Source organism: Urtica dioica, chromosome 10, assembly GCF_054948205.1.
Source record: "Urtica dioica subsp. dioica isolate 48M chromosome 10, U.dioica_male_clone48M_v1_H2, whole genome shotgun sequence".
NCBI lineage: Eukaryota > Viridiplantae > Streptophyta > Magnoliopsida > Rosales > Urticaceae > Urtica > Urtica dioica.
Genome location: NC_142765.1, coordinates 1,275,353 through 1,298,648, shown reverse-complemented (window position 1 = coordinate 1,298,648; position 23,296 = coordinate 1,275,353). Strand labels below are relative to the sequence as shown.

Here is a 23,296-nt window from a genome sequence, read left to right as displayed (position 1 = left end):
AATATCTGGCGGGCCTTCCTCAATGGTTACAAGGTACACTGCTTGGTCTGTTAATGGTTTTACTTTTTACACCAAAGAAAGAGACAACAAACATCCCGTTCAAAATAGTGGTGTCACATTACTTGCTGAAGCATTACATGTTTCTTCGGCAAAGGATAAAAATCCAAAAAAAGCTTTCATGAACTATTATGGTTACATTGAAGACATTTGGGAACTTGATTATTGTGGGTTGCGAATCGCTTTGTTTAAGTTCAAATGGGCCGACAACAATCATATTAAAGTTGATAAAGACGGAGTTACAATTGTTGACTTTCGGCGTACAAGTTACGAGAATGATTCATTTATTTTGGCCTCACAAGCAACTCAAGTGTTTTACGTATCAGAACCCGTCAATCCAGACTTGTCATTGGTAGTTCACATGAAAGCGAGAAATATTGACGAAGATGAAGACGAAGACATGTCTAATATACCCCCATTCACATCCGGCTTACCACTTGTTGATGAAGAGATTGAAAATTTTGATGATGATGATGTTTCTCATTTACTTCGTTCGGATATCAATCCTATTTTTGTTTGAACACCAAAAAACTATATGTATTTTAAGATTCAGATTATGATACATTCATGTTTTCTTCTATGATGTATATTTTGTAAGGTTATTTATTTGTGTAAATATTATTTCGCCACGACCAACACTGCACATAGCCGCGACCAATTGTACAACCTGCCGAGGCCAAGTATAATTTCGCCGCGGCTAAGTAGTATGGCCGCTGCCAACATTAAACTACGCCGCGGCGACGTATTATGGTGGCCGCGGCCATAACAATCCGCCGCGGTGGGTGTACTACTTGGCCGCGGCGAGCTGGGCGAGCTCCTATCTGGGCGAGCTGCTGGGCGAGCTGGGCGAGCTAGGCGAGCTGCTGGGCGAGCTGGGCGAGCTGCTGGGCGAGCTTAGGGGCTGCTGGGCGAGCTCCTATCTGGCGAGCTGCTGGGCGAGCTCCGAGCTGGGCGCGCTCGTTTTGTTTAAACCGTCCCGTTGTGCATTTTCGCCGCGGCACCGTATACCTTTGGCCGCGGCCATAACATTTTGCCGCGGCGTGTGTACTACTTGGCCGCGGCGAGATGCTGGGCGAGCTCCGAGCTGGGCGACCTGCTGGGCGAGCTTCTGGGTGAGCTGCTGGGCGAGCTTGGGCGAGCTTGGGGGCTGCTGGGCGAGCTCCTATCTGGTGAGCTGCTGGGCGAGCTTTTGGGCGAGCTGGGCGAGCTGCTGGGCGAGCTTTTGGGCGAGCTGGGCGAGCTTGGGGGCTGCTGGGCGAACTGGGCGAGCTTCTGGGCGAGCTCCGAGCTGGGCACGCTCGTTTTGTTTAAACCGTCCCCTTGTGCATTTTCGCCGTGGCACCGTATACCTTTGGCCGCGGCCATAACATTTCGCCGCGGCGTGTGTACTACTTGGCCGCGGCGAGATTCTGGGCCAGCTCCTATCTGGGCGATCTCCGAGCTGGGCGACCTGCTGGGCGAGCTGGGCGAGCTTCTGGGCGAGCTCCTATCTGGGCGAGCTCCGAGCTGGCGAGCTTCTGGGCGAGCTCCGATCTGGGCGAGCTCCGAACTGGGCGAGCTCGTTTTGTTTAAACCGTCCCGTTGTGCATTTTCGCCGCGGCACCGTATACCTTTAGCCGCGGCGACCTCATCTTGCCGCGGCGAATATAAGGCGTCGCCGCGGCAAGATTGCTCCCCAGAAATCCCGAGAGTCTGTAACTATTTCGCCGCGGCAACGTACAGTATTGGCCGCGGCGAAGTAATATGGCCGCGTCCAACATAATACGTCGCCGCGGCGAACTGAGTTCCAGAGGTCGTGTATTTCTTGGAATTCATCTCGCCGCGGCTAAGTATATATTTCACCGCGGCGAAATGTGTTCCACAACGGGTCAAACCGTCCCGTTGTGCATGTATCGCCGCGGCAACGTCTTCCGGTCGCCGCGGCGATTCATGTCGCCCGGCCATGAATGTTGTTGGCCGCGGCCAACCTATTACGCGGCGGCGAAATCTATATGTGGCCGCAGCGAAAGAGTTCCAAAGTCCACCGGGAAATGATTTCTGAGTTATTTTACTTACAAATAACAGCAAAAACAAATTCAAATAACCCTAAAAACATAAATATTTAAGTCTCACACATAAAAAAAACTTGAAAACAAATAAAAGCTGAACCGAGTATCATACAATCTCATAAAACACATAAAAACATAAATATTTAAGTCTCACACATATAAAAAAACTTGAAAACAAATATTAAACTAAGAAGAGTTCAAAAAACACATTAAAAAAAATTTACTCGTTGCTGTCGTTGTTATTCCCAGGTAGTTGTGGTGGTGGTGGTCCCGGGTACTGAGGAGGTGCCATATGCGGAGGCCATTGCGGTGCTTGGGCCGGATAGTATGTGTATTGAGGATATGGAGGGAACTGAAATTGATTCTCCTGGTTGATGTCCCACCGACCTATGAGCTCGTTTAATCCCTCGGAAGCCGCGGCGCCATATTCTCCTTGTCGGTGCATGTAGTCTTGGGTGTGTTGATACCCGCCGACGAGATAGTGATTACACCGAGTAATGTAGTCTTGGATGGCGGGATCATACCCCGGAGGTGGTTGTAAGCACAACAGTGGCTCGTTGAGTGACGTTTCGTCCTCCTCTTCTTCATTCTCTTCCTCCTCTTCCGGTTCTTTTACTATGTATCTCTCGATCGTTTTGTCACACACTTCTTGGTTGTGTCGTGTTTTGAGCCTCCAACACCGGCATTCGGACACAAGCCGTAGATGATTGACGGATACGGCAACCCATTTTTGATATTCTTGTAGTCGATTCTCTTCATCCAATTATAGATGAATCGACCGACATTGATGGTTTTTCCACGTATGACACAAAACAGAAGGTGGACATGTTCCTCGTCGAGACGGGTGAAATGCTTTATCGGAAAGAGACGAGAGCAAATGAAATAAATCCACGTTTTTGCGAGCCTCTAAAATAAACATCGTTATATTGAAAACATGCAATAGACAATAATACACATGTTGTCAATGGTGCCCACAAGAAGAGTTGTAATCTTTATTTTGTACATTTGATGTAATAAAGTCTCATGAAGACTCTTGCTTGTAATTGCCTATTCATTCATTAATAAAGTTGAAACGTTCATTCATTCTTTCTTTGTTTGAAGCTTTATGATAAAACCTTAGTCTTTTAGTCCATAAACAAACTTAACAACTTACGAAGAGACAAATGTAGATTTGCATGAACAAACTCTTCGTAGTTTGCTTAAAACGATATATTCACAATCTTAGGGTCAAAGGACTATTGACCTCAGTACGATTGTTAGAAGAATCTATGATGTCTGGTTATTAGGCATTGAGAGTTGGAGACTCTATAGTTCTTCTAGGTATCTTCCGAAGGTACTGAATTGACCAGTGCACTTCTAGAGACAAGATAAGAAAAAACCATTTAACCTCTTATGTCTCGAAGTCACTATGTATGAATTGCATCATGCTTACCTTAATCCTGAAATGAGACATGTCATTTCACACCTTAGTATTCTCATTTGAGAAAGTCAGAGTTCGGACTCACTATGTGATTCCGAACAGGGCCTATTGGTGAAGTACTAAGTTGTGAGAATGTCATGAGTAACTTTGTGATGTTCTCATAGATATGGAATTCATGTACAAGATTGCTGAAATGCAATGTATGTCACCTCATGCTTTGTTCCTTGGAGTGTGAATAAATGAACTGGCCAGTGTCCAAATTGAGTCCTGACTCTTTTGGATGAAACAATGTGACTTGTTAGCTCCTCGTCAATACATTGTTTCTAACTTATTCACAAGCGACAAAGGAGTTGAGGAAATAACAGCTAGAAGGGTAAAATGGTAATTTAGTAAATCCCGACTAGCTGATGACATTCATGAAGGGTAGCATAGATAATATTCAGTGGATCCGCTCATTATAATTAGGTGAATTCTTGAGTAGAAAATAAATTCATTTGAACCGAGAGATTTTCAGTGTCAGCTCTTTAGTGGAGTCAGTTGGCATTAAGCTAAACTTGGAAAAGGTTTGTGAACGTTTGAGTCCAAGTGTTTAGCTCAAGCTTTGTTCATTTGGGTCCATGAGGTCACTGTCACGAATCACATCGATAGGAATAGTTAAACTGGAAGCTAAGTCAAAACAAGAACGAAAATAGTTAAAAAGGTATTTTTGTCTTTTGAGACAAAGGATGAAATGAATGTCAATAAATTTTGACAAGTTCATTTGATGACTTAATGTCACTCGGCCATATTGAAATAATTGGGCCTGGTGAATTAATTTCATTTCATAAGAATTTTATTGAAAATTCTTAATGGGCCTTTTTCATGTTGTCATGAACAAATGGAAAAGCTTCTAGAAGCCTTTTCTAGAAGGCTATAGGCGCCCAACATACCCAAGAGATAGAGAGAATATTTTGTGCATAAATGTATGAAGATACTTGCCAAAAGAAAAAGAGGAAACAAATTTCCTGTAAGGGAAATAAGAGGTAGGCGCCCAAGTTGAGAAAGAAGCAAGGCAAGGAACAAAAAAAGGAAACAAATCCAAGGCTTAATGAAGCCCACCTTGGCCGAGTGCATCATAGAGGAAAAGAGGAAATTGGCTCATGAATATGTGATATTCTATAGAAGAGGAAACTACCTTATTGAAGGTGAGACCTCTCCTATAAATAGGAGCCTCATTCTTCTCATTCCACATAAGTTAGAGATTGAGAGCTTCTCTCTCTAGAACTTGTGGTTGCCGCCCCTCTTCTCTCTCTCTCTAGTTTATTTTCGATTTTTCTTGTTTTGGCACCTAGGTCCTCACTCGACCTAGTGTTTAGCTCTGCGACTTCAAGACTCGTTCTTAAGTCGTAGTGTTTAAAAGTGCCCACTCACTAATTCCTTTATTTCGAGTGATTTAGTGATAGAAACTTTCGTGGTTGCTCGAGGTGCCGAGGAAAGAAAGAGAGACGTGCTGCGAGGGGAGACGAGCGTTGCAACTTTCCAAAAGCTTCTTCAAGGTTCAAGCTTCAAGAAAGGTTAGTAAACTTCTTATCTCATATTAGTTTTAATTACATGTACTTGCACTTGTCTAGGTTAGTAAAAACCGTTTTTACTTGTAAAAGAAAATATTTAAAATTCCGCCGCTTCCCGAAGCGTTAATTATTTTCTTAAACCCTAGATCGATTCCAACAAATGGTATCAGAGCTATGGTCAAAGAGATGCATGTACATGTTTTTAAAATTATGAGCTTGAAAATCGTTTTCGAAAGTTTACTAATTTTGTGACAAGTTAGAATTGTAATCTTAGATTTTTTTTAATTTATTGCTCTTGCCTTTAAATTAAAAACCATGTTGATTTTCTATGAGTTTGGGATGTTTTTAAAACACATTAGAATCAGTTCTAAAAGTTTTGAATTTTTTATATTGAAAAACGTGTTTTAAAGGTTTGAGAAATTTCGAGTAAAATTTTGTGACTAGTTTTCTTGTCTTACTAGTTTCTTATTTTTACTTGAATCGTTTTATGCTTGTTGTTATTTCTTTTATGCCTTGTTATTACCTTGCTAATAAAACACAAATAAAAGCTTTAACAACCTTCATAAAACGTTCCGTTACACTCGATTCTTTTTCGCACCTAAAAAGGACCAAGCTTTAATTATTTCTTTTTCTTCGAGCTAGAGTAAACCCGCATTAAAAGTGGCATAACTCTCTGCTCAGGAATCGAAATTTAATTATTCTTGAATCAAATTAAAGCTCTGTCTGTCCTCTGTCCAATGCCACCGGTTTCGGCTCAAAAGGATATCGGAGCCGCCAGATATGGTGATTTTACTCCGAGGTGCGCGGCTGTGTGAAACTCCAGTTTTTTAGAAATCCGGATTTTCAAACCCCACTACCATGAGTTATAGAACTCTAATGAGAAAATTTTCTTGAGCAAAAATGTTTTTCATATGATTATAAACATGATGTGTAAGATTAAAAGTTTTGATTTTTGAAAGATTAATTGAAATTGAGTTTTTACAAAACTAGTTTGAATTTTGAAAAACCGTTATCACTTTCAAACTTGAAAATATTTTGTCACCCAAATCAAATAAGTTTTCAAAATATTTTCAAAACTATATCTATATCACATATGTTCAAAATCTATATGCTCTTGAAAATTTGAGTGGGAGGTCTCCTTGTAGACAAGCCGAAAAATAAAAAGACTTGTAATCTCAAACTTTCAAGTGTTCGAGTGAGTTGAAGTTCACACTTCCCTCATGCACTTTCCCGAAATAGAAAATAGGAAAAGATCGAGTATGTACCTTGTGCCTTTATGGACTAATACTACTCTGAACATGTCGATCTAGGATTCTCTTCTAGTTGTCCGCTCTGTCGCTCTCTAACTAGGAAATTTGTTTCCGAACTTATAAGAGTCGATGAACCAACTCCAAAAACTAAGTGGGAGGGTTATACTTGTTGTTTGTAACCCACGATCCCCAACACTAATGAAAGAAGCAATTAACGTGGGACTAAGAGCCGCTCTTGCGACCCTCACTTAAATGGGAGTACTCCAAGGCGTTATTGCTTCGATCATTGCTCAATGAGCTACGTCCGAGAGTGAGACGATGATGGCAAGGCCTCCCCTTGGGGGATTGTTTTTCAAAGTTGACCTTTTGGACTAAGTGGTTGGTTGCACACTTAGGCTCAATCCCTAGTAATCCTCCCTTGAGGCTCTGCGAAAAGATGTGAGTGATCAAACCAATTTAAAAGGTGGCTAGTCAAAATAGATGTATTGACATCTTGGCATAGCATTAATGATGTGTCATTTACTTATAAAAGGAGATTTTATGTGGCCTTCTCTTGAGGGAGTAAATTATCGTTTGGTTTATAACACCTTTGGATTTTATAAAAGTCTTAATAAAACTTAAATCCTAAACCAAAGACTAATCATAAACTTGTTTCAACTTTTATAGGCAATATGTCTCTCAACCATTCTTTCCTCGAATAAACTCGAAGGCGACAATTACGTCGACTGGAAACGTAACCTCGACATAGTCCTTACTGTCGACAAGCACAAATGGGTTCTCACCACCCCCTGTCCTCAAACGAATGATGATTCGACGCAAGAGGAGAAAGACGCCCTGGCGGCCTGGCTTCGATCCGATGAGATTGCGAGATGCTATATTTTGGCATCGATGAACAATGTGTTGCAACAACAACATCGTGATTACGAAACTGCCACCGATATGCTCTACAATCTCCATGAGATGTTTGGAGGGCAAGGACGTCAAGCTAGGCAACAAGCGGTCCGACAATTCATGAACTGTCGTATGAAGGCTGGAACTCCCGTTAGAGATCATATGATGCTGATCATTAGCTATCTCAACGAGATGGAGATCCTTGGATCTGAGATTGATGGGGAGACTAAAATAGATATGATCTTGGAAACTCTCCCCGAAACCTTTGATACCTTCAACTTGAATTATTCCATGAACAAGCTAGAGTACACTGTTACCGAGCTCATGAAGGAACTTCAAACCGCTGAGGCACTCACTAAGAAAAAGAGGGCTCAAGGAGAAGTACATGCTACTGCCTCCACCTCTGGATCTAAGAAGAGACCTCGCAATGCCGAGAAGAAGAACCAACCTAAGGTTCAAACGAAGAAGAAGGCGCCAAAGGCTCCGAAGGTGGACAAGTCTAAAGACAAGTGCCACCACTGCAATGAGCCTGGTCACTGGCGTAGGAACTGTCCTGCCTACCTCAAAACCAAAGTAAAAGGTATTGTACTTGTTACTGAAGCTTGTTTAGTAGCTGATAATGTATCATCGTGGATTATTGACTCCGCTGCTACTAACCATATTTGCTGCTCCTTGACTGGTTTTAGGAAAAGCAAAAGCTTAGAGGATGGCGACTTCTGCTTCAAATGGGGTGATGGGAGCGTGGTGTCTGCGAAGGCTGTGGGATCCGTGACGCTATCTTTTGAAGATCGAACTTTAAATTTGAATAATGTTTATTATGATCCTTCCTTTGGGAAAAACCTAATATCGGTTGCTCAACTTTTCGAGCAAAATTATTGTTTAAAGTTTATAATGAATGGAATTCGTATTTCTTTTTCTAATTCTTTTGTCACTGATGCATGTATGAAGAATGGTCTTTTTTACATCTATCCCACTCAACCTTCTCTTTTAGACACCGAAATAGATAACGATCTAATTAGGGAGCCAAAGAGGATCAAACTTTCTGAATCCTCCGATCTAACAAAATCAACATACCTATGGCACTTAAGACTTGGTCATATCAGTCTAGATAGGATTAAGAGACTTGTGAGGGACGGTCCACTCCAAGCCTCTGCAATAGGTTCACTACGTACTTGTGAATCCTGCATAGAAGGAAAAATGACTAAGCGACCTTTCTCTGATAAGGGTCGAAGAGCCACTGAGTTGCTGGAACTAGTACATTCTGATGTATGTGGTCCGCTCAACCAACAGGCACGTGGAGGATACGAATACTTCGTTACCTTCACCGATTATTACTCACGATATGGGTTTGTCTATTTGCTCAAACACAAATCCGAGACCTTTAACGTATTTAAGGGCTTTAGTGGAAAAGCAAACTGGCAAAGTGATCAAAACCCTTCGATCTGATCGAGGTGGTGAGTATATGTCTGGAGAGTTCGATGACTTTCTTAAAGAAGAAGGTATCGCTTCTCAGCTTACCGCACCTGGCACACCTCAACAAAACGGAGTGTCAGAGAGAAGAAACCGAACTCTTATGGAGATGGTTAGATCAATGATGAGTTACTCATCACTCCCGCTTTCCTTTTGGGATATGCCCTTGAAACAGCCGCCTATATTCTGAACCAAGTTCCGTCCAAAACGGTTCCTGGTACTCCTTATGAACGATGGACTGGCCGTAAAGTGAATCTTGGCCGCATCCGAATTTGGGGTTGCCCTGCACACGTGCTGAGGCAAAAGACTAGCAAGTTGGCTAGTAGGTCAGAATTGTGCCTGTTTGTGGGATATCCAAAGGAAACCAAAGGTTTTACTTTCTATAGTCCCGAGGACGATAAGACTTTCGTTAGCACGAATGCTCGTTTCCTTGAGGAGGACTTTATGAAAGATGCAAAACCTAGAAGCAAATTTGTGCTTGAAGAAAAGTTGGGTGAGGAAGCTTCTACCTCATCTGTAAGAACTGTTCTTACCCCAACTAAAACACAACCTAACTCATCAGAATCTCGTCAAGTAGTACTTCGACGTAGTGGGAGGGCTACTCAAAAGCCTGACAGGTACATGTCTTATGGAGACTCTATTGTAGCCGTCTCTGACATGGATGATCCTGTTTCCTATAGCCAAGCTATGGCTTGTTCTGAATCAAACCTTTGGCTTGACGCCATGAAAGTTGAAATGCACTCGATGTATGTCAACAATGTCTGGAAACTTGTAGACCTTCCTGAAGGGATTAAACCCGTAGGGTGTAAGTGGATATACAAGAAGAAAATGGGTCCTGATGGGAACGTCGAGACGTTCAAAGCACGACTTGTGGCGAAGGGTTATACCCAACAAGAAGGGATTGACTATGAAGAAACCTTCTCACCAGTCGCGATGCTTAAATCCATCCGCATACTCCTATCCATAGCTGCAGCTCTCGACTATGAGATCTGGCAAATGGATGTCAAGACAGCATTTCTGAATGGCGATCTTGACGAGCGCATTTACATGGCTCAACCAGACGGTTTCGTGGAAGAAGGTCAAGAGACCAAGGTTTGTGATTTGCTTAAGTCCATTTATGGATTAAAGCAAGCATCTAGGTCATGGAATATTAGATTCGATGAAACTGTAAAGAGCTTTGGCTTTGAACAGTCAATAGATGAGCCTTGTGTTTTCAAGTTAATACACGAAGGCAAAGTTGTGTTTCTGGTACTATATGTCGATGATATACTACTCATTGGTAATGACGTGGGTAAGTTATCTGAGGTTAAGGTCTGGCTGGCAAAGCAATTCGATATGAAGGATCTAGGAGAAGCCGCGTACATTCTGGGGATCCAAATCTTTCGAGATAGGAAAAACCGGACCCTGTCGCTCTCTCAAGCATCTTATATTGATAAGGTAATGGATCGCTTCTCGATGCAAGACTCCAAGAAGGGCCAAACACCCTTTAGGCATGGAGTTTCACTCTCTAAGGACCAGTCTCCCAAGACTGCACAAGAGATTGAAGACATGAGGAAAATTCCTTACGCCTCTGCCGTAGGAAGCCTCATGTATGCTATGCTTTGCACTAGACCTGATATATGTTTCGCCGTTGGCGTAGTTAGCCGTTTCCAATCGAACCCTGGACCCGAGCACTGGATTGCTGTTAAGCATGTTCTTAAGTATCTTCGAAGAACTAGGAACTTGATGCTTACATACTCAGGTACTGACCTGACTATGACGGGATATACCGACTCCGATTTTCAAGCGGATAAGGATTCCAGGAAATCCACTTCGGGATCTGTGTTCATCCTTAATGGTGGAGCTGTTGTGTGGAGAAGTATTAAGCAATCTTGCATTGCTGACTCCACAATGGAAGCAGAATATGTGGCTGCTTGTGAAGCATCCAAAGAGGCTGTATGGCTTAGAAAATTCCTTAAGTATTTGGAAGTTGTTCCAAACGTCGACGAGCCCATGACCCTTTATTGTGATAATAGTGGGGCTGTCGCTAACTCAAAGGAACCTAGAAGCCATAAGCGCTCTAAGCATATTGAGAGGAAATACCATTTGATTCGAGAGATCGTGCAGCGCGGAGACGTGGAAGTGAATAAGATCTCAACGGTGGACAACCTCGCAGATCCATTCACCAAGGCCCTAGCGAACAAGGTCTTCGACCAACATCGTGAGGGATTAGGCATGAAAGACTACACACATCTTCTTTGAGTCAAGTGGGAGTTTGTTGTCAATGGTGCCCACAAGAAGAGTTGTAATCTTTATTTTGTACATTTGATGTAATAAAGTCTCATGAAGACTCTTGCTTGTAATTGCCTATTCATTCATTAATAAACTTGAAACGTTCATTCATTCTTTCTTTGTTTGAAGCTTTATGATAAAACCTTAGTCTTTTAGTCCATAAACAAACTTAACAACATACGAAAAGACAAATGTAGATTTGCATGAACAAACTCTTCGTAGTTTGCTTAAAACGATATATTCGCAATCTTAGGGTCAAAGGACTATTGACCTCAGTACGATTGTTAGAAGAATCTATGATGTCTGGTTATGAGGCATTGAGAGTTGGAGACTCTATAGTTCTTCTAGGTATCTTCCGAAGGTACTGAATTGACCAGTGCACTTCTAGAGACAAGATAAGAACAAACCATTTAACCTCTTATGTCTCGAAGTCACTATGTATGAATTGCATCATGCTTACCTTAATCCTGAAATGAGACATGTCATTTCACACCTTAGTATTCTCATTTGAGAAAGTCAGAGTTCGGACTCACTATGTGATTCCGAACATGGCCTATTGGTGAAGTACTAAGTTGTGAGAATGTCATGAGTAACTTTGTGAAGTTCTCATAGATATGGAATTCATGTACAAGATTGCTGAAATGCAATGTATGTCACCTCATGCTTTGTTCCTTGGAGTGTGAATAAATGAACTGGCCAGTGTCCAAATTGAGTCCTGACTCTTTTGGATGAAACAATGTGACTTGTTAGCTCCTCGTCAATACATTGTTTCTAACTTATTCACAAGCGACAAAGGAGTTGAGGAAATAACAGCTAGAAGGGTAAAATGGTAATTTAGTAAATCCCGACTAGCTGATGACATTCATGAAGGGTAGCATAGATAATATTCAGTGGATCCGCTCATTATAATTAGGTGAATTCTTGAGTAGAAAATAAATTCATTTGAACCGAGAGATTTTCAGTGTCAGCTCTTTAGTGGAGTCAGTTGGCATTAAGCTAAACTTGGAAAAGGTTTGTGAACGTTTGAGTCCAAGTGTTTAGCTCAAGCTTTTTTCATTTGGGTCCATGAGGTCACTGTCACGAATCACATCGATAGGAATAGTTAAACTGGAAGCTAAGTCAAAACAAGAACGAAAATAGTTAAAAAGGTATTTTTGTCTTTTGAGACAAAGGATGAAATGAATGTCAATAAATTTTGACAAGTTCATTTGATGACTTAATGTCACTCGGCCATATTGAAATAATTGGGCCTGGTGAATTAATTTCATTTCATAAGAATTTTATTGAAAATTCTTAATGGGCATTTTTCATGTTGTCATGAACAAATGGAAAAGCTTCTAGAAGCCTTTTCTAGAAGGCTATAGGCGCCCAACATACCCAAGAGATAGAGAGAATATTTTGTGCATAAATGTATGAAGAGACTTGCCAAAAGAAAAAGAGGAAACAAATTTCCTCTAAGGGAAATAAGAGGTAGGCGCCCAAGTTGAGAAAGAAGCAAGGCAAGGAACAAAAAAAGGAAACAAATCCAAGGCTTAATGAAGCCCACCTTGGCCGAGTGCATCATAGAGGAAAAGAGGAAATTGGCTCATGAATATGTGATATTCTATAGAAGAGGAAACTACCTTATTGAAGGTGAGACCTCTCCTATAAATAGGAGCCTCATTCTTCTCATTTTTCTCATTCCACATAAGTTAGAGATTGAGAGCTTCTCTCTCTAGAACTTGTGGTTTCCGCCCCTCTTCTCTCTCTCTCTAGTTTATTTTCGATTTTTCTTGTTTTGGCACCTAGGTCCTCACTCGACCTAGTGTTTAGCTCTGCGACTTCAAGACTCGTTCTTAAGTCGTAGTGTTTAAAAGTGCCCACTCACTAATTCCTTTATTTCGAGTGATTTAGTGATAGAAACTTTCGTAGTTGCTCGAGGTGCCGAGGAAAGAAAGAGAGACGTGCTGCGAGGGGAGACGAGCGTTGCAACTTTCCAAAAGCTTCTTCAAGGTTCAAGCTTCAAGAAAGGTTAGTAAACTTCTTAGCTCATATTAGTTTTAATTACATGTACTTGCACTTGTCTAGGTTAGTAAAAACCGTTTTTACTTGTAAAAGATAATTTTTAAAATTCCGCCGCTTCCCGAAGCGTTAATTATTTTCTTAAACCCTAGATCGATTCCAACAACACACACAAAAGAAGAAAAGTTTAACCTCGTCAACGATTTTCGGAGAAGCTTTCTAACTCCTCTGTCCATGACCCAATTCTCTCCAGGAGTAGTCAACAAACTCAACATTTCGTCGAGGTTAGGATCTCTCAACCATTGTCGGTAACCCTCATTCTCGAAATCGATGTCCGGAGTTCCTAGCAACGCGTTGATAGCTCCGACACTACAGTCGACCTCTACACCTCAAACCGTCACCACATCATCCACTTGATCAAGTAAGTTCGCGTAGAATTCGTACATGAGAGTGACGTTTGCTTTGTGCTCGGGTGTGGCACAAAATTTTCTCCACGAGAATCCTTCGATGGTGTTGTGGATTTGACCCCCTATAGGCGTGCTTGAGTTCACCTTCAACCCTCATTCAAAGATCGGACTTCGTTGAACGAGAATGTTATATCGATCTTCCGCGGCCTTACTAGTGAATATCCGACTATTATAGTTCACTTCGGGTTCGGGTTCGGATTGATGAGGCCTCTTACTTTTTTTAGTGGGAGGCCTAGAAGTGCTAGGGGCGGCTTCTTTGTAACCGGTGGGAGTTTTTGATCGGCCAATTTTCTAATTGAACATATGAATCCAAACTCAAATTCAACAACATTTTCAAACAATAAATCATTTTCAACACAAAATTAAACTCAATTCAACACTAAATATCAAAATTCAACACTAAACACATTATATTCAACCTAAAAATAACATTCTACATAAAATCATAAACTACAAAATAAAACCCAAAAATAAAAACCCTAATTTCGGCAAAATCTACAATCCAATATCATAAATTACAACCAAAATCAACCAAAATCCTAAATTAGTTTATAAATCACACAAAACATTCATGACATTTAAGATTTTGATATGAAATTGAGTTACAAACATACATCTAGGTTGGTGGGAGAAGGAGCAAGGGAGGCTAGACCGAGAGAGAGAAAGAGATGGCGGCGAGAACTTGCTTCGGCGAGGAGGCGCGGCGAGATTTGGCGTCGGCGAGAAAGCGGCGAAGTTTCAAGGTAGGTTTAGGAGAGGAAATTGCATAGAAACGGCCGAAATAAAGGTCTGAGGCGAGAGGAAGTAAAAAAAATGGAGAAAGAAATCGAAATGAGGCTTTTATAGTGTTGACCTAAATTTTTTTACGACATTTCGCCGCGGCGAGTGAAATACTTGGCCGCGGCGAGATGTTTCCACAATGGGTAATTGTACCATTGTGGAAACATCTCGCCGCGGCTAAATGTCGTGGTTACACATGTTCCCACAACGGTTTATCGTACCGTTGTGGAAACAGTTCGCCGCGGCGAGATCCCACAACGGGTCACCATCCCGTTGTTTTAACCTTAATTTTTTTTTAAAATTCCACAACGGGACAAGAGTCCCGTTGTGGAATCAGCAGGATTCCACAACGGGACAAGAGTCCCGTTGTGGAATCATCAAAATTCCACAACGGGACAGTTGTCCCGTTGTGGAAACGTCAAGATTCCACAACGGGACTCTTGTCCCGTTGTGGAAACGTCATGATTCCACAACGGGACAGCGTTTCGTTGTGGAATATCCGTTGTGGAATCCAACATTTGTAGTAGTGTGTGGGTAAAGGCTATATCAAAGATAATATGTGGAAGATGAATGTAATCGCCATTACTGGCAAGAATAATAATGAGAATGCTTCCTCTTCTGCTTATATGCTTGAGTCATCTAATTTGTGGCATGGTAGACTTGGTCATGTGAATTATGATACTTTGCGCAAATTAATTAATTTGGATTGTATACCAAAATTTAATATTGATTCTAAACACAAATGTGAGATATGTGTTGAAGCCAAATTAACGAGAACATCTTTTCATAGTGTTGAAAGGAAAAGTGGGTCACTTGAATTAATCCATACCGATCTATGTGATTTGAAATTCATGCCTACGATAGGCGGCAACAAATACTTTGTGACTTTTATTGACGCTAGTACGAAGTATTGTTATGTGTATTTGCTTAAAAACAAAGATGAGGCAATTGAGAAATTTACCATGTACAAATTGGAAGTTGAGAATCAACTTGGTAAAAAGATTAAAATGGCGCGTAGTGATCGTGGAGGTGAATATGTGGAACCATTTGATGCGTTTTGTGCTCAACATGGAATTATTCATGAAGTCACTCCACCATATTCTCCTCAATCGAATGGCGTTGCCGAACGAAAGAACCGTACTCTCAAAGAGATGATGAATGCGATGTTGCTAAGCTCGGGGTTACCACAAGAAATGTGGGGGGAAGCCATTTTGGCTGCGAATTATCTTTTGAATAAGATACCTCGAAAGAAAGAGGATAAATCCCCGTCTGAATTATTTAGAGGAACGAAGCCTTCCTATAAATACTTGCGAATGTGGGGGTGCTTGGCCAAGGTTTTGGCTCCCGCACCTAAAAGGATGAGGATCGGTCCGAAGACCGTAGATTGTGTATTCATTGGTTATGCACATCATAGCAATGCTTATCGCTTTATTGTGCACGAATATAAGAATCCTGATATACACAAAGGTTCTATTATTGAGTCTAAAAATGCATCGTTTTTTGAACATGTATTTCCGTATAAGACTAAGAAAGATGAACCGAGTTCGTCAAATCAACAATTTGAGAATATAGAAGAAATATCTCAAGATTTTGATGAGGAATCCGAGGATGAGATAGAATCTGAACAACCTCGAAGAAGTAAGCGAGCTAGGGTGGAGAAGTCATTTGGATCTGATTTTCTTACCTATATGTTAGAGGCCGAACCTCTAAGTTATAAAGAGGCTGTAAATTCAGTCGAGGGTCACTTATGGAAGGATGCCATAAGAAGTGAAATTGACTCGATAATGCATAACCACACGTGGGAACTAGTTGACCTTCCTCCTGGAAGTAAAACTCTTGGTTCTAAGTGGATCTTCTCAAGGAAGATGAAAGTGGATGGCTCAATTGATAAATACAAGGCGAGACTTGTAATTAAGGGTTATAGACAAAAAGAAGGTCTTGCTATTTTGATACTTATTCTCCTGTGACGGGAATAACATCTATAAGATTGATTATAGCCATTGCCACTTTGCGCAACCTTGAAATCCATCAAATGGATGTCAAAACTGCTTTCCTAAATGGTGATCTCGAAGAAGAGATCTACATGGACCAACCCGAGGGATGTGTTGCACATGGGCAAGAGAGGAAAGTATGTAAACTGATTAAGTCATTGTATGGACTCAAACAAGCCCCAAAACAATGGCATGAAAAATTTGACAATGTCATGATGTCAAATGGCTTCAAGATCAATGAGTGTGACAAGTGTGTCTACATTAAAACGACCGAACGCGGTTATGTGATTTTGTGTCTATATGTAGATGATATGCTTATTGTTGGGAGCAATGAAAGCATGATTAAATCCACAAAAGATATAAGATTTGGGATTAGCCGATGTTATCTTGGGGATCAAGATTAAAAGAACATCTAATGGACTTGTTTTGAGTCAATCACACTATGTTGATAAAATTCTAGACAAATTTGCAAAGGATGATAGTGGAGTCTCTAGAACTCCAATCGACACTAGTTACCATTTGTCTAAGAATAAAGGAGATAGAGAGTCTCAAAACGAGTATGCTAGAATAATAGGAAGTCTAATGTACTTGATGAATTGTACTAGACCTGACTTAGCTTACTCTGTAAGTAGACTTGCGAGATACACGAGTAATCCAAGTTCTGAGCACTGGAAAGCAATCGTGAAAGTACTGAGGTATTTACGATTTACTCGTAATTATGGTCTACACTATACTAGACATCCCGAAGTCATTGAAGGTTTCACTGACGCGAGTTGGATATACAAGACTCTAAAGCCACAAGTGGATATGTATTCACTTTAGGTGGTGCAGCTGTGTCTTGGAAATCCTCAAAACAAACCGTGATAACTAGATCCACGATGGAATCTGAGTTTGTTGCTTTGGATAAGTGTGGTGAAGAAGCTGAGTGGCTAAGAAACTTCGTAGAGGATATTCCAAATTGGACAACACCTGTGCCTGCAATATGTATATATTGTGATAACCAATCTGCAATTGGTAGAGCACAAAGTGTTATGTATAATGGTAAGTCTAGACATATCCGTCGACGACATAATACCATTAGACAACTTCTCTCGTCTGGAGTCATAAGTGTTGACTATGTAAGGTCCAAAGACAATATTGTGGATCCGCTAACCAAGGGGTTAAATAGGGACCAAGTAGAGAAGATGTCAATAGGAATGAGACTAAAGCCCATGATATAAAAGTTTTAGCAAAGGAAACCCAACCATGATGACTGGAGATCCCAAGAACTTGGTTCAAAGGGACAACCTAACTGCTAGAATGAAGTGAGGTCACTGTGGGGAAAAACCCCGGTCCTATTCCTATGATAAAAACGGTGACACCCGTACGAGGCTAAGCATTGTGCTTTTAATGAATCTTTGAAATCGGATCTTTGAGATTCCGAACGAGTAATGCGGGATTACTCTTTGGCGTAAGGATCACCTATGTGAGAGAGAAGTGAGGCCGCTTCGAAAGAGAATTAAAGGGGCGTAATTCTTTAGAAACTCTTACAGAATCAGGCGCATGTTCAGGGCCGAAATGAACATAACCATGAGAACTAAAACCTGTGGCAGGAAGATATCAGCGAGATATATGCTCATCGTTTATATACAAACAACTAACAGTTCAAGGACATCGTGTCTACTGAGTAGTCCGTAAACATGACATACTTCTACAAGGGAAGGTTCAAGGACTTTGTCTACCTATCTTATACTGGTATTGACCGTAGAACTGATCACCATATTGAGTCGTGTCGAGTCTTTTTGTTGTCGTCATGCAATTTCATTCATGTGGGGGATTGTTGGAATATTAGAGAGGAAAATGGACAATATTGAGTATTTATTGTCTATTAAGCTGCTGACTTTAGGCAAAGGTTTGAGTGGGGTCCACTCAACGGAATTTGATAATTCTTTCGTATTATTCTTCCTTGCGGAATGGGGTATAATAACGATTATAATTTTTCCAAAATCGGAGATAGAATGAATGAGAAATTGATGTTTGAAGTATGCTTTATGACACACTGAGAAAGTGACCGACTGGACAAAATGACTATGTCATTCCAGCTCGACTGGGCGAGGTCGACTGGACAAAGTGACTAAGTCATTCCAGCTCGACTGGGCGAGGTCGACTGGACGAAGTGACGAAGTCATTCCAGCTCGACTTGGGCGAGGTCGACTGGACGAAGTGACGAAGTCATTCCAGCTCGACTGGGCTAGGTCGACTGGACGAAGTGACGAAGTCATTCCAGTTCGACTGGACGAGCTCGACCGGACGAAGTGACGAAGTATAAGTCTGAGACTTGAAGCCAACGGTTTGTATTCTTCAGTTCAATGGTTTTGAGCTTTAAGTGCGCATTATGGCTGTGTAATAATGCCATTAAGGTTGGAAAAACCTTGGACTGTTCGCATGGCTTTGAACTTCAACAACGGTGTGTTAAATGGTTGTAATGACCTGCGTTAAATGTTTTTTTTAAGGCTGGACGTTGTTGAACTTCAACCGACGTAGCCTTGGCCTTTATAAATAGAGGCTTGCTCATCTCATTCGAAAATACAGGGTTTTCCACTGCTTCTCTCAACTTCTTCTCTCTCCCAGAAATTGTTTTTTCCTTTTGTAGTCGGTGCTCAGTTCTGTTACAGGTTTAGTTCGCCGGAGAAGTCCGTTTGGTGCAAACCTCTTCTCGCTTCCGCCGTTGTATCCTGGGAGGTAAATTGCTCGTCATTTCCGGCACCCACGGGGAGGGCAATATTACTTTAAGGAGACCGTCGAACGGTCCTCGGCCTTTGCTTTTCCATCTTGTTTATTTTTCTCGTTCATAATATTGTTGTGTTGTAATTTTGATTTTCTTTATTCTAAGCTGTCGGTTTTATTTTTCCCGAAAAATAAATATTTTGAAGTAATATTTTTAACATATTATACGTAAGGAGCTCGTATTAATCATCAATGATCATTATATTTTTTTAAAAAGCAGCTTTGCTTAAAGTCGGAATTGAATCCACAACCTTCACTTTATAAGTGGTGTTAAAATATCAATTAGACTATGTTAGGTACCACAATTATGGTCATTATAAGAGCTGTATTATTAACTACGTACTGTTTAATTTGCCCTTATCATGTAATTGTTTCACTTAACGTATGGATTGCAGTTCATTGTTAAAGAACCATAATTTGAATTTTTTATGACTTACGGCCGAAAAGTCTATAATTTCACTTCCTTTCACTTTTTTAATTTACACATCTTCCATTACATTTATATACATATATATATATATATATATGTATCTTTATCCCTATCATTGAGCTTATACATTACTAGCTGTATTTTTTTTTTTTTTTTTTTACCTATATGTGGCTCCAAAATTACTTTGCACATGTTGTTTACCTGTGCGCTAAATTCATATATTTTTTTTATATAGCTCGCATTAGTTTAGACTAAACAAAAAAAAAATTACAATAGCTGAACAAGTTTAATAGTTACATAAACTCTGAAGAAAACAAAACATAAGATTTTGGAAGTCACGGATTTCTAGCTTTCTATGTACTATAATTTAATGTTAATCTGATTTACAATTATGCCTTCTATATCTTCAACATTAATAGATGCTAACTCGAATGGTAAGATAATGAAAAGCATGCACTATTACAAAAATCATTTTTTCGTGGTGTATTAAAGAAGATCCTCTAAATCATCGCGGAAGACATTTAGTGGCGCTCGTTCATCGAGTGCCGCTAAAGAATAAATAAAACCTCTCCAATTGAGTCCATTCTTGGCGATTTGCCCTTTTATCTCGCGATTTTTGTGTCGCCCCACACCGTTCGCTCTTCTTCTCGCGAGATTTTTCAATTATCAATTAATGATGAAGGTGTTTCAAGAGAATAGTTATGTCTCGTGCTAAACTGTATTGTGAACACAAAGACTTGATTTTGACGTGATTTTGTATACGAGAATATTATTTATATGGTAGACACTTCTTAGTACCTGGAGTACTAATTTAGGCACCGTTTGACACAGATTTATTTTTTTTAAAAGTGCTTTTAGTTTCTGTTTTTTAAAAAAACTGTTTTTTTTTTAAACTGACAGGTGTTTGGTAAACTGTTTATAAAACAGTTGTTGCTGGTAACAAAAGCTGATTTAGCGTTTGGTAAAATAAATATATTATGGTCAAAAGACTAAAATAGACATGGTCTTATAAATTAAATAATAATTATTTATATGCTTATTCATATGCATATATATGAATTATAATTACAAACTAGAAAAATATGGACGAAACAAATTTATTTTATTTTTAATATAAAGTTTTTTAATTATTGACAAAAATGTAAACTACAAATTTATCATTTCTACTAAACTTGCAGCAATCTCATCTCTTAACTTGTCCATACTACTCGAAGAAGTCTGACAATCTTCATCTTGATCTTCAGTTGTGTCGTTTTCATCCCCCTCGACATCGCCCTCTGTCTCGTCGAATATTTCAAAATCCATCTCTTGTCTTGCATGCATTCGAATATAGTTATGCAGTGCCATAGTTGCGATAACTATTTTTACTTGATTTTTGAATGGATAACTCGGCATGACATTCAGGATTCTCCATCTTCTTTTCCACACTCCAAAGCTCCGCTCGATGACGCTTCTCAGAGAAGAATGTGCACGATTGAAGATTTCTTTGCTTGTAGTAGGTTGAGTTCTTCTTGCACGAAAATGCTCCAGATGGTATGTTTGACCTTTATACGGACCAAGATATCCAGGAAAATTAGGATAACCAGCGTCAACCAGATAATACTTTCATGTGACATATCAAGTTGAATATAATGATTTAGTTTAAACTGTATACAAGACAAAGCTATAGCAAAAAAAATTTAAGTCATACCTTCTGAAGGTTTTGGAAAGTTAATCTCAGTATCACGAAGAGCGGCAGAGAATACCCTTGAATCATGAGCGCTACCTTCCCAACCAGCATACGCAAAAGTGAATTTCATATTGAAATCACATACAGCCATAACATTTTGAGTAGGAATCTTCTTTCTATCGATAAACAGTATTTGATCTGCTTGAGGTAAAGAAGCTGGAACATGAACACCATCTATAGCACCAATGCAATCCTTAAAAAAGAAAACAAATATCTCAATTAATTTATACAAAGTATCGATGAAAATAAATAACAAAAATATGAGTATAATACCTTAAAATGTGGCATATATCTTGGATCGTTTGCTATTTCTTTGGGAGTACTCTTAAATTCTGGATCAGCAGGTTTTATGACATCGGCTCCCATGAGACATAATATATCCAACGTCTCCGAAAAATATCGACTTATCATCTCACCAGAATGTTGAAACATCTCTTGCACTAACCGGTTTCCTAGACCATGTCCCAGAATAATTAGAGTCATTCCTAAAATCTCCGATGCAGTCATATGTCTTGAACCTTTGAATCCGTAACTTGTTTCCAAGTTATTGCACAAACTTATGAAAACTTCTTTTTCCATTCTGAACATTCTTTGGCACCGAATTCTGTTTCCCCTCAACATCTCTTGAGAAAAATATGCCCCGTTTTTTTTAATCCATACACGGAACTTTATGTATGTATGTATCATAATAAATTTGCATCAAATGAGCAATTTCCGTATAAGAACATTGCGTTCGTTATGTTTCTTTTTGGCAACAATGTCGAACTCATCATCTGATGTGGTATCCATTTGTTCCTGAAAACGAATATGTGATATCATAAGATTAAATAACATTCAATGTAAACATTATTTATGCTAAAAAAAAAGTAACCAAGGAATATAAACGAGACTAACATTCTCGTATTGTTTGATTATTATAGTAAAACAAAATAAACAACAAATGCAAAACAATGAATGGTGTTCTCATATAAGAACACTTATTCAATACAATTGATTAAAAATTCAAACGCGCAAAATATTTGGAGCTGCTCCTGGATTAGAGCCATAAAGTAGACCATACTCGTAAGTGAGCCAACAACTTTGAATATGTGGATCTTTCATCGTTGCAAACATCTCTCTCTTCTCGCGACTCTGAAATAGTTGGGTCGCAAAAAGCCACGTTGGATCTCCGATTACAATACCAGGCAGTGACAAAACAACTTCCATTACTTCAGCGATACTAGTACCAGGCATCTCTTTGCGTACTACGTATACGGTGTCGCTACGCTCTTCTGTTGCCTTCACAAGACGCTCGATTTGAGAAGATAATTTAGCCGCTCCACTAACTTTGCTCCGTCCACCAGCCTTTTTAAACTTTGGAAAATTATTGATGTCTAGGGGATTTTTGTTGTTGTTATTCAAACTCTTTTGAGGATTCGGCTGACATACCGGATCCTCCGATTCATCACTTCTTTCTTCTAAGTTGTCAGCACTAGGAAATGCCTCACTACCACCGTAATGGCGAGGGTTAGTTGTAGAAGAAAATGCATACGCTCCAGTTGCAACTATATCCTTGAACATCGTATCCAGTTTATCTTCGAACTCCGGAGAAATGCCTTCTTTGCGAAATTTTCCGAATTTTTTATTCTCCTACAAAAAAGTTTTTTCTTTGTTATAATTTAAATTTGAAGTTTGTAAATTTATTTGATTATCGATACAAACCTTTATTTTACTACGCCACCACTCTTCACTTGCGTCAACGGTATTATTGTTACCATTCCATCCAAGGCCAGTTTCTTTTCCGATCAATTGCTTCCAGAGTTTCCATTCACCTTTCAATAACTCCAGCTTATTTTTCAATTGAGCTTTATCGTAACCTCTTTGTGTTTTCTCGGAAATATTTTTCACCATATTCTCCCATCCTATTTTGGTGAAGCTTGTTCCCGGTCGATTTCCAGCTTCAATCTCCGCAATACATACGTCGCATAAAATTTCAACCGCATCATTATCCCAGACTGCTTTTGTTCGAGGACGTGATTCTTAATTTTCAGGCATTTACAAGTATACATTGAATTTATATAAATTTTTACAAAAATAATGAAATAATCTTTAAAACAGGAATTATTTGTACTATATAAAATAAGTATTGAAAAAATTTTCAAAAGCTAAAAATCATACCTATATTGAAAATAAGTA

General features: G+C 39.8%; 1 protein-coding gene across 1 annotated transcript; it reads right to left on the bottom strand.

Annotated features, from left to right (window-relative positions):
* Positions 1–21,820: 21,820 nt before the first annotated feature.
* On the bottom strand, positions 21,821–23,090 carry LOC149382885 (L10-interacting MYB domain-containing protein-like). Its single transcript, XM_089628874.1, has 3 exons — positions 22,823–23,090; positions 22,130–22,750; positions 21,821–21,916 (listed from the first exon to the last, which is right to left on the bottom strand). The coding sequence occupies exons 1-3, from the start codon at positions 23,009–23,011 to the stop codon at positions 21,821–21,823; spliced, it is 906 nt and encodes a 301-aa protein (XP_089485000.1). The 5' UTR covers positions 23,012–23,090.
* Between the last annotated feature and the right edge of the window lie 206 nt (positions 23,091–23,296).

Excerpts from the sequence above, each read along its gene's own strand:
- LOC149382885 (XM_089628874.1), bottom strand. The coding sequence starts at position 23,011 with ATGGTGAAAAATATTTCCGAGAAAACACAAAGAGGTTACGATAAAGCT. Across the intron at positions 22,751-22,822 it reads GGTGGCGTAGTAAAATAAAG|GAGAATAAAAAATTCGGAAA; the intron begins GTTTGTATCGAT and ends ACTTTTTTGTAG. Across the intron at positions 21,917-22,129 it reads CAGCTCCAAATATTTTGCGC|GAACAAATGGATACCACATC; the intron begins GTTTGAATTTTT and ends ATTCGTTTTCAG.